Source organism: Odontomachus brunneus, unplaced genomic scaffold (genome assembly GCF_010583005.1).
Source record: "Odontomachus brunneus isolate Ranch 3 - 2012 unplaced genomic scaffold, Obru_v1 Obru_scaffold_057, whole genome shotgun sequence".
NCBI classification, from domain to species: Eukaryota; Metazoa; Arthropoda; class Insecta; order Hymenoptera; family Formicidae; genus Odontomachus; species Odontomachus brunneus.
Genome location: NW_022639507.1, coordinates 1,864,678 through 1,875,056, shown reverse-complemented (window position 1 = coordinate 1,875,056; position 10,379 = coordinate 1,864,678). Strand labels below are relative to the sequence as shown.

At 39.4% G+C, this 10,379-nt stretch overlaps 2 protein-coding genes across 3 annotated transcripts in view; both read right to left on the bottom strand.

Annotated features, from left to right (window-relative positions):
* Positions 1-1,659: 1,659 nt before the first annotated feature.
* LOC116845697 (transmembrane protein 64) lies at positions 1,660-4,951 on the bottom strand. Of its 2 annotated transcripts, XM_032818702.1 has the most exons (5): positions 4,651-4,947; positions 4,421-4,558; positions 3,713-4,302; positions 2,615-2,776; positions 1,660-2,527 (listed from the first exon to the last, which is right to left on the bottom strand). In XM_032818702.1, exons 3-5 carry the CDS (start codon positions 4,238-4,240, stop codon positions 2,363-2,365), a joined length of 855 nt encoding a protein of 284 aa, XP_032674593.1. In that variant the 5' UTR covers positions 4,241-4,302; positions 4,421-4,558; positions 4,651-4,947; the 3' UTR covers positions 1,660-2,362. The 2 variants fall into 2 exon arrangements, with proteins under 2 accessions (XP_032674593.1, XP_032674594.1); XM_032818703.1 differs by having other exon boundaries at positions 3,713-4,558; positions 4,651-4,951.
* A 419-nt stretch (positions 4,952-5,370) lies between these two features.
* Positions 5,371-10,379, bottom strand: part of LOC116845698 (metallophosphoesterase 1-like) — a 15,372-nt gene continuing 10,363 nt past the window's right edge. Inside the window, exons 9-11 of the mRNA XM_032818706.1 lie at positions 9,792-10,329; positions 8,948-9,298; positions 5,371-8,859 (exon numbers count right to left, since the gene is read on the bottom strand). Coding sequence (XP_032674597.1) covers positions 8,834-8,859; positions 8,948-9,298; positions 9,792-10,329 — 915 coding nt within the window. The 3' untranslated portion in view covers positions 5,371-8,833. The remainder of the gene's footprint in view (positions 8,860-8,947; positions 9,299-9,791; positions 10,330-10,379) is intronic.

Below are 10,379 nucleotides of genomic sequence, written 5' to 3'. Positions count from 1 at the left end.
ATATATATATATGTATATATATATACATATATACACGTGTATGTATTCGCATAACATTACTGCTAATTCTTTTCCTCTTTCTTTTTCTCGTAAGTCACGTTCGCTCGAGAATAAGAAAGTTTCATACGAAGTATCTGTATGTTACTTCACGATTATCTACGATTACGTAGTATTAACCTGAGGTTAACTTTTTTTTGCTTCTATGAACTTTGTGATATCGATAACTTCCTAATAATCGACGTTAGCTAAGTCGCTGTATCAGTTTTATAATCTTTCTTTTATTCTGTAACATATATTCATAGTGCGGCCATGAAGTTATGTTTGCTAAAGTAATATGTATTCATCGAACAAACCGAGGGAACTATTAAGATAAGACTAGACGATAATATGCTGAGAGCTCTTGTCGTAGAGTCGAGGGGCGATTTGGCGTACGTGCGAAGTGTTACAAACTATCATCTCACGTGGGAACCATAAAAAATAATAGCAAAATCGTTTTTTCGGTTTCAGAAGAATCTCTGATGAAACGAATTTTTGATCATCACGACCAAATCCCCAAAACGGAGGTTTACGAAAAAAAAGAATTTTGTCGTTATGTTGTAATAGTGTTTGAGGAGACAGGTTGTTAACGCTTCGTATGTATAGTATACTGTTACATCGACCCCATTCCCTCTCCCGTAAAATATCTTTTCAGCAGACATCACAGTAATTCTTCTAAATTATCTTTTTCGTTTACGACTTGAGAATAAGTTCACTCACCAGAAATGCCTTCTAACGACGAGCATGGAACATGAAATTTGAAAGTATATTATATCTGCAAGTATTAATGATGAGTTAACACGTTGCAGTTTCTTTTCGATTTCTCATGTTTCCGGCTCTCACTCTTACGCACCTATCAGTTTACAAATATGTATTGGTTTATGATATATTTGTCACAATAGAAGTTACGCACAAGTAAACTTACGTGCTGTTCAGAAATTTTTAGTTTGCGACACTGTAAATATAACGTTTCAGCACTACTGTCGTGAGACTTGCCTCTCCGACGACAGTAATTGCTCGATAGTGCGTCCGTTTTACGGTTTGACGGTCGATATCTTGTACATAGCGGTGTATCGCACTAAACTGCAATCAGTCTCTCGCTTAGGACATTGTGAAAAAAAGAAGAGACAAGCATAAGCGAGAATAATAATGATTATGCCATTGCGGAGCATAAGTAAAATAAAATTGCACTCGCTGAGAGATCCCAGAAGCGTGTCTTTGTACATATAAATGTAACGATTTAAGGGTCGTCAAAGAATTTTTATAATGTGATTCCAGTTACGCGCGCTAAGTTAGAGGTGGAATTGTACAAAAAGATATGAAAGTGGGAGGTATGCAGATACGAATGATCGAGATACAGAGAGAAAGAGAGACAAATGTACGAAGCTTTCGCTAGAATAAATCGACACGATGCCGCCATTCCTCAAATATATATAAACCAGACTTGCCTTAAAGCTAGAAGGATAACACATATATATCCATATATATGGACATAACTGACCCTTCCAGCTCCGAGGCACGAAAATGACGAATGATATCCGAAGTTCTAGTCAGATAATAAATGTTTATAAAAAGTATACGAAAAACGAGGAGTTTGGTATTTTACTTATTTGGACGAGAGAGTTCGGTTGGAAGGCCAAATTTTATTTATCACCATTATCGAGAAATGCATCTTCAAGATTATCGTACACAGTTAAAATTCTCTTTACAATAGATAATATATAAAACGTATATGATATATACACACACGAGAAGAGACGGACAAATGCATTAAACATCGTTACCATTCGATATTGACAACGATTACATTCAAAACGGAAGGTCAAATAATCGGTAACATGTAAAGAGTATAAATGTAAATTCTCAGTCTCTCTATTATTAATATACACATAAATTATTATTATTAATTATATAATTCTTTTTTGCAAAGAAGCTGTATACTGATCCGTCTCCTTGTCTCATCCACCATTTTTTACCAAAATATACATGCATTCTTTCACAATAACGTGCACTATATCCAGTGTGATTTCTATTACCTCTTTTTTTTCTATTTTTTCTGTTTTTAAAGTATGTTTAACTTTGGTAAGACATATGTGTTATCTCTGATATGAGATTGTTGTACATATCACATTCGAAAGCCTAGATTCTCAGAAGCACCACCAATAAGTTAGCGAAATAATCTTATTTCTGGAAGTATTAGAGAGAAGAAGCTTATATAAGATTAAAAAATAATAATACGAATAGTAAGATATATCGGAAAGAAAAAAATATCAGCTTATAACGAATTCTCGAGCAGCCGTCGTATTGCTTAAACGTTCGACAGCTATTACGCTATTAAGTTTGTTAATATCAACTTGGAATCTGGTAGACCATCGATGAGATAATGAGGGGAATTGGACATGGAGGCGAGATCAGCCTCGAATAGCGTCAACTGCAGCTCCTTCCGTGCCTTCTGTACAATATATACCATTAATGAGACTCCGATTAATATCTGCAAGAAAACAAAGAGATCATTATTTCATTATCACACGTTCCACTCGCTCCTGACTTGAAAGGAACTAACGAGAACACTGTGTACCTGAAAGCAAAAGACTATGTAGCCAGTTGCTGCTGTGGATCTATCTTCTAACACATCCTGCATGGATCTCAAACTGCTGCCAAGGTAGACGTTAACCAGCTGAGCAGGCAGTAAGCCTATCGCACTGGCTATGTGGTAATGAAAACCACCTATGTTACTGACCTAATCGCGTGCATACAGACATACATGTATACATGAGTACACATTTTACAAGCACATACATATATTTGTTAGTTGCGTTAGATTGATGCAAAAGGCTTGTTCTGTTTATCAAATAAAAAACAGGATTTTATTCTATCAATAAAATAGTATTATTACCATTTAGGATGCTAATATTTTTTCATTAAAAAAGTAATTTTTTTTCTAAAAAATTGTTCTATATAAGTGACATACACATGCCGCAGAATCTTGAGATTTATGTAGAGTCACAAAAATGGCTTTCCCGGCAGTCTAAAGGTTAAATAAAGAAAAAATTATCCACTTTTGAGGAATTAATAATTTGTACGAATAATATTAACAACTTTGAGACTTGATGTTTAGGAATTTAAAGACTTCTTCCTTTCTCTATTTTTCTTTAAATTTTGTTATCCTCCTAATTCTTTTACTTTTTCAATCTATTTATCTTGTGACAATTTGATAGGAAAACAACAAATCTTTTGCACCAACCAAATATATGGGGTGTCTGACAATCTATGACACAACTGCTGTATATAGGTAGAACTCATTGAACTTGACATAAAATTCTTCCATCAGAGTAGCCTTCATAGCAGAGTAATCATTATATAAAATCTTGAGTTGTTAACGAAAATTGATGCATTATAAATATGAATGTACATAGATCAGTTTATATAGGGAATCATCTTCAATGAGTAACTAAAAATCTACATAACCATTTGTAAAGTGGTAGAGAACTTTTTTGTTCAGTCTGACTTAATTTTATTAACTCAAAATTTTATGTGGTTGTTTGCGAAATGGTGAAATTTTACATTCAGTTACCAAGTTCTATCTGCACAAACAAATACGTCGATTATTGTCGAACACTCTGTACATACAAAATACACTTGCAGCTCGTGAGTAAAATCGTTATAAAGCATATACCGCAAAAATGGTATTCTGAAGACCAAAGGGAATGGGCGTCAGTCGCGCAAACAGCACGATCTTGAAAGCCTGAGGCCCAGAGATAACTCGTAGTATTGCTCTGGCTGTGTCGCTCTGCAGGAGAGCGCCTATGGGCAGCTTGGTAGAGAGCAGGCCCAAGGTAACGTGAGCTATAGCTATGCCGAGATTGGCGGATAGTATCACAATCGTCATGCCGCGCACCACGCCGAACAGGTAGCCGCTGGCGACGATGAGGAATAGATAACCGATCACGATTGGAAACGATACCACCGTGAACAGGGCTACGAAGATCACGATGATGATCCAGGCATTCTGATGCTCGATCCAGTACAGGAGCACTCTGATGTAGTCCCGACAAACGAAGACTATCGTGCCGAGGAAGGCCAGAGTCGCGATAGTGATCGCCACGTAGCATATCGAGTTAGAGCTGATACAGTTGAACGGTATCGCCGAACTCTTGGAAGAACGCATTCCAGTCTCCACGTCGTCTATGTTAATGATATCCATGTTTACCCGATCTTTTCGAATGTCTATGGCGCGTCAACGAGCCGCCTCTTGGCAGTAACGTGCTTGAAAGCGAATAACGGTCGATAAAGTCACGAAAAATTGTCAAATTGTTACCTCGAGCGTAATGTTCGCGAAACACACGAGGTTAAGCGACTAGGTTGACAGTATTCTTTCTTTTACCTTGCGACATACACACGTCGGTCGGCCACGCGATTAACTTTTCCCCTTGGCCCATAATTATTCGGAACGTGTTTGCTCGCGAGTAACGTAAGTCATAAAACCTCGCTTGTCAGACGCATTATTCGACGACATGTCGCTCTGTAACAAGAAAGAGATCCGATGGAGATATCAAAAGGTTACGTACGCGACACCGTTATGCGGAAACGTGCAGCTTCGCGCAAATACATTACCCCGGTTGCGCGCGTGACGTTCTCGTCAATCATTAATATTCCTCGCGTCGTAAAAAAACGTGATCCGAGACTACGATAAACTGTCAGTGCTATAGTTGTAAACAACGAGCGATCGCAAACATGATCGGCACGCGTAACAGATGATCATAAACTACGGAAGTTGGATAAGAGGGAGGGCCCTGTGCACTTTTCAAGGGCCGACACAAGCCGAGAGTAAAGCCAGCGGCGCACGATGCTTGTTTTCGCGCTGTGGTTTGCTTGCTGGATTGAAATACTTTTCTCTTGAAAAAAAAAAATGCTCTGTCTCTACAGACGATTCTCCTGATTACAAATATCATAATTATAAGGTGTTTTCCGTATTTTAAAAAACGAAACAATCTTTCGTAGGTGTCCACGAGAGGTCTCCACAGTCCCTCCTGGCAGCCTCTAATACTTCAGTAAGAGCACTGCAGATGGCATCACCGTGACGAATGCGCGCAACTCGATATAAATATATCGGCAACTTCACACTTCTGCGTGTACGGGTACTCACAATTGTTTTATTTGAGAAAATTCAATGGCGACGCTCCCGCTTAAAGATCAAACATTTAAGTTACGCATATATCTTATCCTATTTGATTTGCATGTATCTCTTGAAAATATAAGACTGCACCATCCCCCCGCAGGCCTGACGTCTAATTTAAAATGGTCTCGCACGAGAGTAACACAAAACGCATATTATGACATTGAAAACATTTTATTCAGTCAGTAAGAAGCATTCTACATGATGATAATAATAATCATAGTATAATCCGTGACAATAATAATAATAGATAATCATAATAATTCATTCGTAATAACCACTTTGTAAATGTACAGGTAAACTCTTTCTCTCCTCTCTCTATTACTCGCGCGCTCTCCGTTCTCTCAATCGCTCTCGCTCACACGTTGAATTGTCATATTTTTTTTTTTTATTAGTATACATAAAATTACACAAAAATTTCACCGATATAAAAATCAAACATCGTACATCCTCACAAGACTATGAATGTAGTCAATAAATCAATCCTATCTCGTCTCTCTCTCTCTCTTTCTCTCTCGTCTTTCTCCCTCTCTTTGCTGCAAAGATATCTTGATACTTCTTTCTTTTTTTTTGCAGTTCGGCATTCGGCAGCGTTGTTGGATTTGAAGGACTACTTTTAAAGCCCGTAGCAGCGGCCACGCTCGCATCTCTTTTCTATATATATATTTATTTATTTATTTGTACACTTCAACTAGGTCTTTTTCTCCTCTCTCTCTCTCTCTCTTTCATTCTGACACTCTTCCTTTCTTTCTTTCTTTCTTTAATACAGGTAGGCAAGAACTCGTATCCGGAGACGAATAAATCCGCTCCTCAACGAAGCTCTAATTAAAAATGTTCCATGAAAAGAATCTCAGTGGCCGGTCGGTGTTGAATTGCAAAACAGAAAGGAGACTGCGTTTACGATGACGCGAGCGAGACCGCCGCGGTGATTCCATTACTGTAAATCCATATTTCTATTGATTTGAGGTAGTGTATTCAATGTAATCCTATTACCTTGCTGCTATATGTTGCGTGTGGATATGTGTATCGTATGAATACTCCTTCACACCTACGCACTGCGACCGCGAGCCCAAAACGCGCGCGCGCGTGTGTGTGTATGTGTGCGTACACGTGCATGCCGCGAGAAAAACAGCGAATACAAACTATCGTAGAGGCCTCGTAGAGCGAGATCGAGTAAACGTTCAATGTTTCTATTGCAAAATATTCTATTATACGGGAGGTCGCCCCGTACACGGCAGTAAATCGAAACTTCGTGGAGATATTTGTGTTGTAATATAAAAAACACTTATCGGTAACAGCTCTGTCCATTCGGAGAAAGTTTTGGGCTCGCCGGCTGCGTCGCTCGTAGGTGTGTTTCAAAAATTATCGTCTATGCGTGGAGTATGAGGAAGGCCGAATGTCGGACGGATTCTGTGTGCGTGTGTGCATGCGTATGTATATGTGTGTATGTGTGTATGCGTGTGTTAGGACAACGTCTCGATATCGAAAAAATTGCGTTGTCGCGCAGCATCGCGATGGACGAGGGGCGTTCATTAGTGTCGTTCGAGTCAGCGATCGATGATCCGTCCGCGATTCGGCGTTTTCATAAACTTCATCTTTTTTTTTTCTTTTACCAAATACGACAAGGCTGCTGACATTAGGCTTGCTAGCACTTGTAAATAATGCCCAGCGATTGTGCTATTTTGTTAAGTTCTCTTTAACTATTATTTCATGAATAATTTATCACATTTTTTAGTTTTTCATCTTCTTCTTCTTTTTTTTTTTTTTCTTTAAATCGTCCTCACAGATTGCGAAAAGAGGGGGCGCGTGTGACATCGTCGCCGCGCCAAGTTGGCTCAATCTATGAACACTTCTGTAAAAAATATAATATCTATGGATGGTTGAGCCCCCGGCCAGCATACAGCGAATTAGTTTACTCCTTTGAAGGTAATGCGGGATCACTTCTGCATGTATGAGCAATGGCTACTAACATATACGTATCTAACGCACTCGATCTGCATAGAACAATTGTCGCCCTTCTCCTTCGCGCTTATTCGACTCTTTCACTACATTAGAAAGGAACATTTCACTGGGACGCCTCCGACACGAGAGGCGCACCCACATTTTAACAACGTTAAAAAAATCCAACCTATTTAAGCACGGGGGAACCGAGCCGAAGACGACGACGACGTCGTCGTCGTCGTCGATGATGATGATGATGACGACAGCGGCGACGGCAACGATCCCGGTTCCCGCGCGCGGTTTGATTGTACAAATATCTTATTTATCGTTGCAGAAGTGATTTTCGCCCTAGTCTTCGTTCATCGGTTTATATCCGTTATATATGATATGTGACAGGCTCCCCCTCCCCGAGAAAAACAAACGCAGTCAATTGAAATCAAATTCGAGAAATTGACGACAATTTTGAATTTTGACACGCTCGTGTTATCCTTATATTACCATCAATATAAGTTTAACGACTCAACCCAAGAGTTATACACCTAATAATTACGTTTAAACGAAAACAACAGATACAATGCACAAGCACATTGTAAATAAAAAAGTAAGGAAACCGAGAAATGAGACTTAACGTAAAAACATGACTCACATCGAGATATAATAGCCTCAACAGTTTCACCAGGGGAAAAACACAAACGAAACATACGTATAATAGTAAAACTAGTAACTACTTCACTACCTCTAAGACAGCGAGAAAATCCTAAGACATGCGATATCGCACGACGAAGTTATCGTTTTTGCTTTTCTTTTTTTTTTTTACTTTTTTACTTTTCTCTTAGTTAATTTTTCCTTCGGAAGTTGCGCCGAGTGCGTGCAGTTCTAGAGAATGTTCTTCGTCTTATCTTACTTATTTTTTTTTCGTTTTTTGTTTTCTGAATCCCGAGTTTTCTAACTTCTGCGGTTCCTCCCCTTTTCTTTTTTTTGGAATGTCTTGTGATTTTTACGCTTCTGTTAACAATTAATTCAATATCGTCTCTCCCGCTATGTTTACCAATCTTCTCTTCCCTTCCTCATTTCCTCCATCCTCTTTTTCCTCTTTTCCCTATATAGCTGGAGAATATTTCAAAATAAAGCAGAAAAATGTTCTGCTTTCAACTTTTACGTGTAATTCACAATTTTCGATCTTGGAGCCGTGATCCGCCAACTCGATCCTAACGTGTTTAATATAATTACGCTATGCGACACATTAATTTCCGTTTTGTTTAAGCTCGTGTGTGCCCGTTCACGACATCTCGTTACCGCGTCTTTCATCTCGAAAGAGTGAACCGTCCTCACGTTCGGCGGACCGTGCGGACTCCGCAGATCAAAATTGATCTTTCAGACAACAGTTAAAGATTAAAATCATTATTAACTATAATTATCAATTACACGACCATTAGTATGTCTTATACAGTAATAAATTACCATCGTGCTATTTTTACTCCACCGTCGACACGTTGTCTTCTTTTTTTTCTTTTTAATTACTAAGATGTTACGAGTTATTTAGCTTAACTTAGCAACGAGTATTAGTGGCATCTGCTTTTGTCGAGAAGAAGTCAGAAGTAAATTTTTTTTCTTTTTTGCCTTTTACCTTAATCGTTAATGCTGTATGAAACTGGGCTCTCGCGTCGTCCCAAAGCCATCTTAGTGATGCCGTTTTTTCTTGAAACCTGCACAAATGGAAGATTTTTTACAATTAGCGGCAATCTCGACAGAGAGAGAAGCGATCGTCGGAGAAGCTGTGGAAGAATCACTCACTCTTTTTAGCTTTGCCTTTTTTCTGAGCTTTTCTCTTTTTAGCAGACTTGGCAGATGACTCCCCGAAAGTGGTGATCTCGTCGCCGAGAGTGCCTAAAGTCGTCATCTGACGACGCCTGTGTTTCTCTTGCTTAGTCACCGGCAGGCGCGTCATGTAATTTTCCTCATACTCGATTTTCCGCTTATTCTCGCGTCCCAGAATCGCTTGCTTCTCGCTCAAGCCTTGGCTATCTTCCACAGGCGCGTCCAGATATTCTTCCTTCAGCTCCCGTAGAACTGTGTTAGACACGGCGCGTCTGCGAGCTCTCTCGCCGGCTTTGCGAATTTTCTCCGCCATTGTCTCATCACCGTCTGGAATTGCAGTGTATGTTTTAGCTTAATGTGTAAACATCGAAAGTAAACTGAATAAAGAAAATAAACAAAACTGTATAGCGCAACTCTGAGTAATAAGTCTGTTCTTTTTAGCTAAATCAGAATACAGTTTTGATCCTTAGAATAAAGCAAGTATATAATTCAGCGTTGAAGGGAAAAGAAGTAAAGTTTTAGTTTAGCTAAAAAGAACAAGCCTAATGTTAAATATTCTTGAATGTACAATGATATATAATGGTGTTTCACTGTGGCAAATATTTTTGTATAATTTTAAACACTTTAGTTTAAGTAAACAAATTCTTTCAATGATCTTGTATGCTCAATAACGAATAATTTAAGTACTCTGTGTGTGTGTGTGTATGCGTGCGTATGTGTGTGTGTGTGTATGCATGTGTGTGTGTATGTGAAGGATGTAGTGAATCTATCCAGTTGAAAATTTCAACTAAAATTATCATCGGAGAGTCCAAAAACTGACCATAATGTACTGCAACGAGTTTGGGTGGCACATAGACATTCGACTTCCTAGGCTGTGTTGACTTAAAGCCTTCTGTCTCCTCCTCCTGCTCGCTGTCAGACTCCTCATTGCAGCTGTCCAGCTTGGCGACCAAGGCGTCAGGATTGGCTTTGAAGTTGCTGGGATCATCGCTGTTAATGGTACCAGTTACAGCAGTCTTGACAAGCTTATCTATTTGGTACTTAAGCTTGTGATCTATTGGTCGGATTTTCTCCAGGACGGTCCTGATCTCGATCAGACGATCGATTGAAGGATCATCCTCGACGCGTTCCCCGGAACACTTTCTCAGCACCACGTAGGTCAGGTTTATAAGATAGGAGAGCAACATGTGATATTTCATCTCCAAGAAACTGAGACCTTTGTCCGTGGAGATCTCGCCGTTTTTCACGCGGACCAGCATATTATCCACCAGCTGGTTCACCTGCAGGACATTGGCGTTCATCTCCCCCAGCAGACGGAACGCCTGTGGCAGATCCCTCTGCTCCATCTCATCGATAGCCTGCGAACACACGACGTCGTCGGTCAGGACGAATTTAATTCCGAATTCAC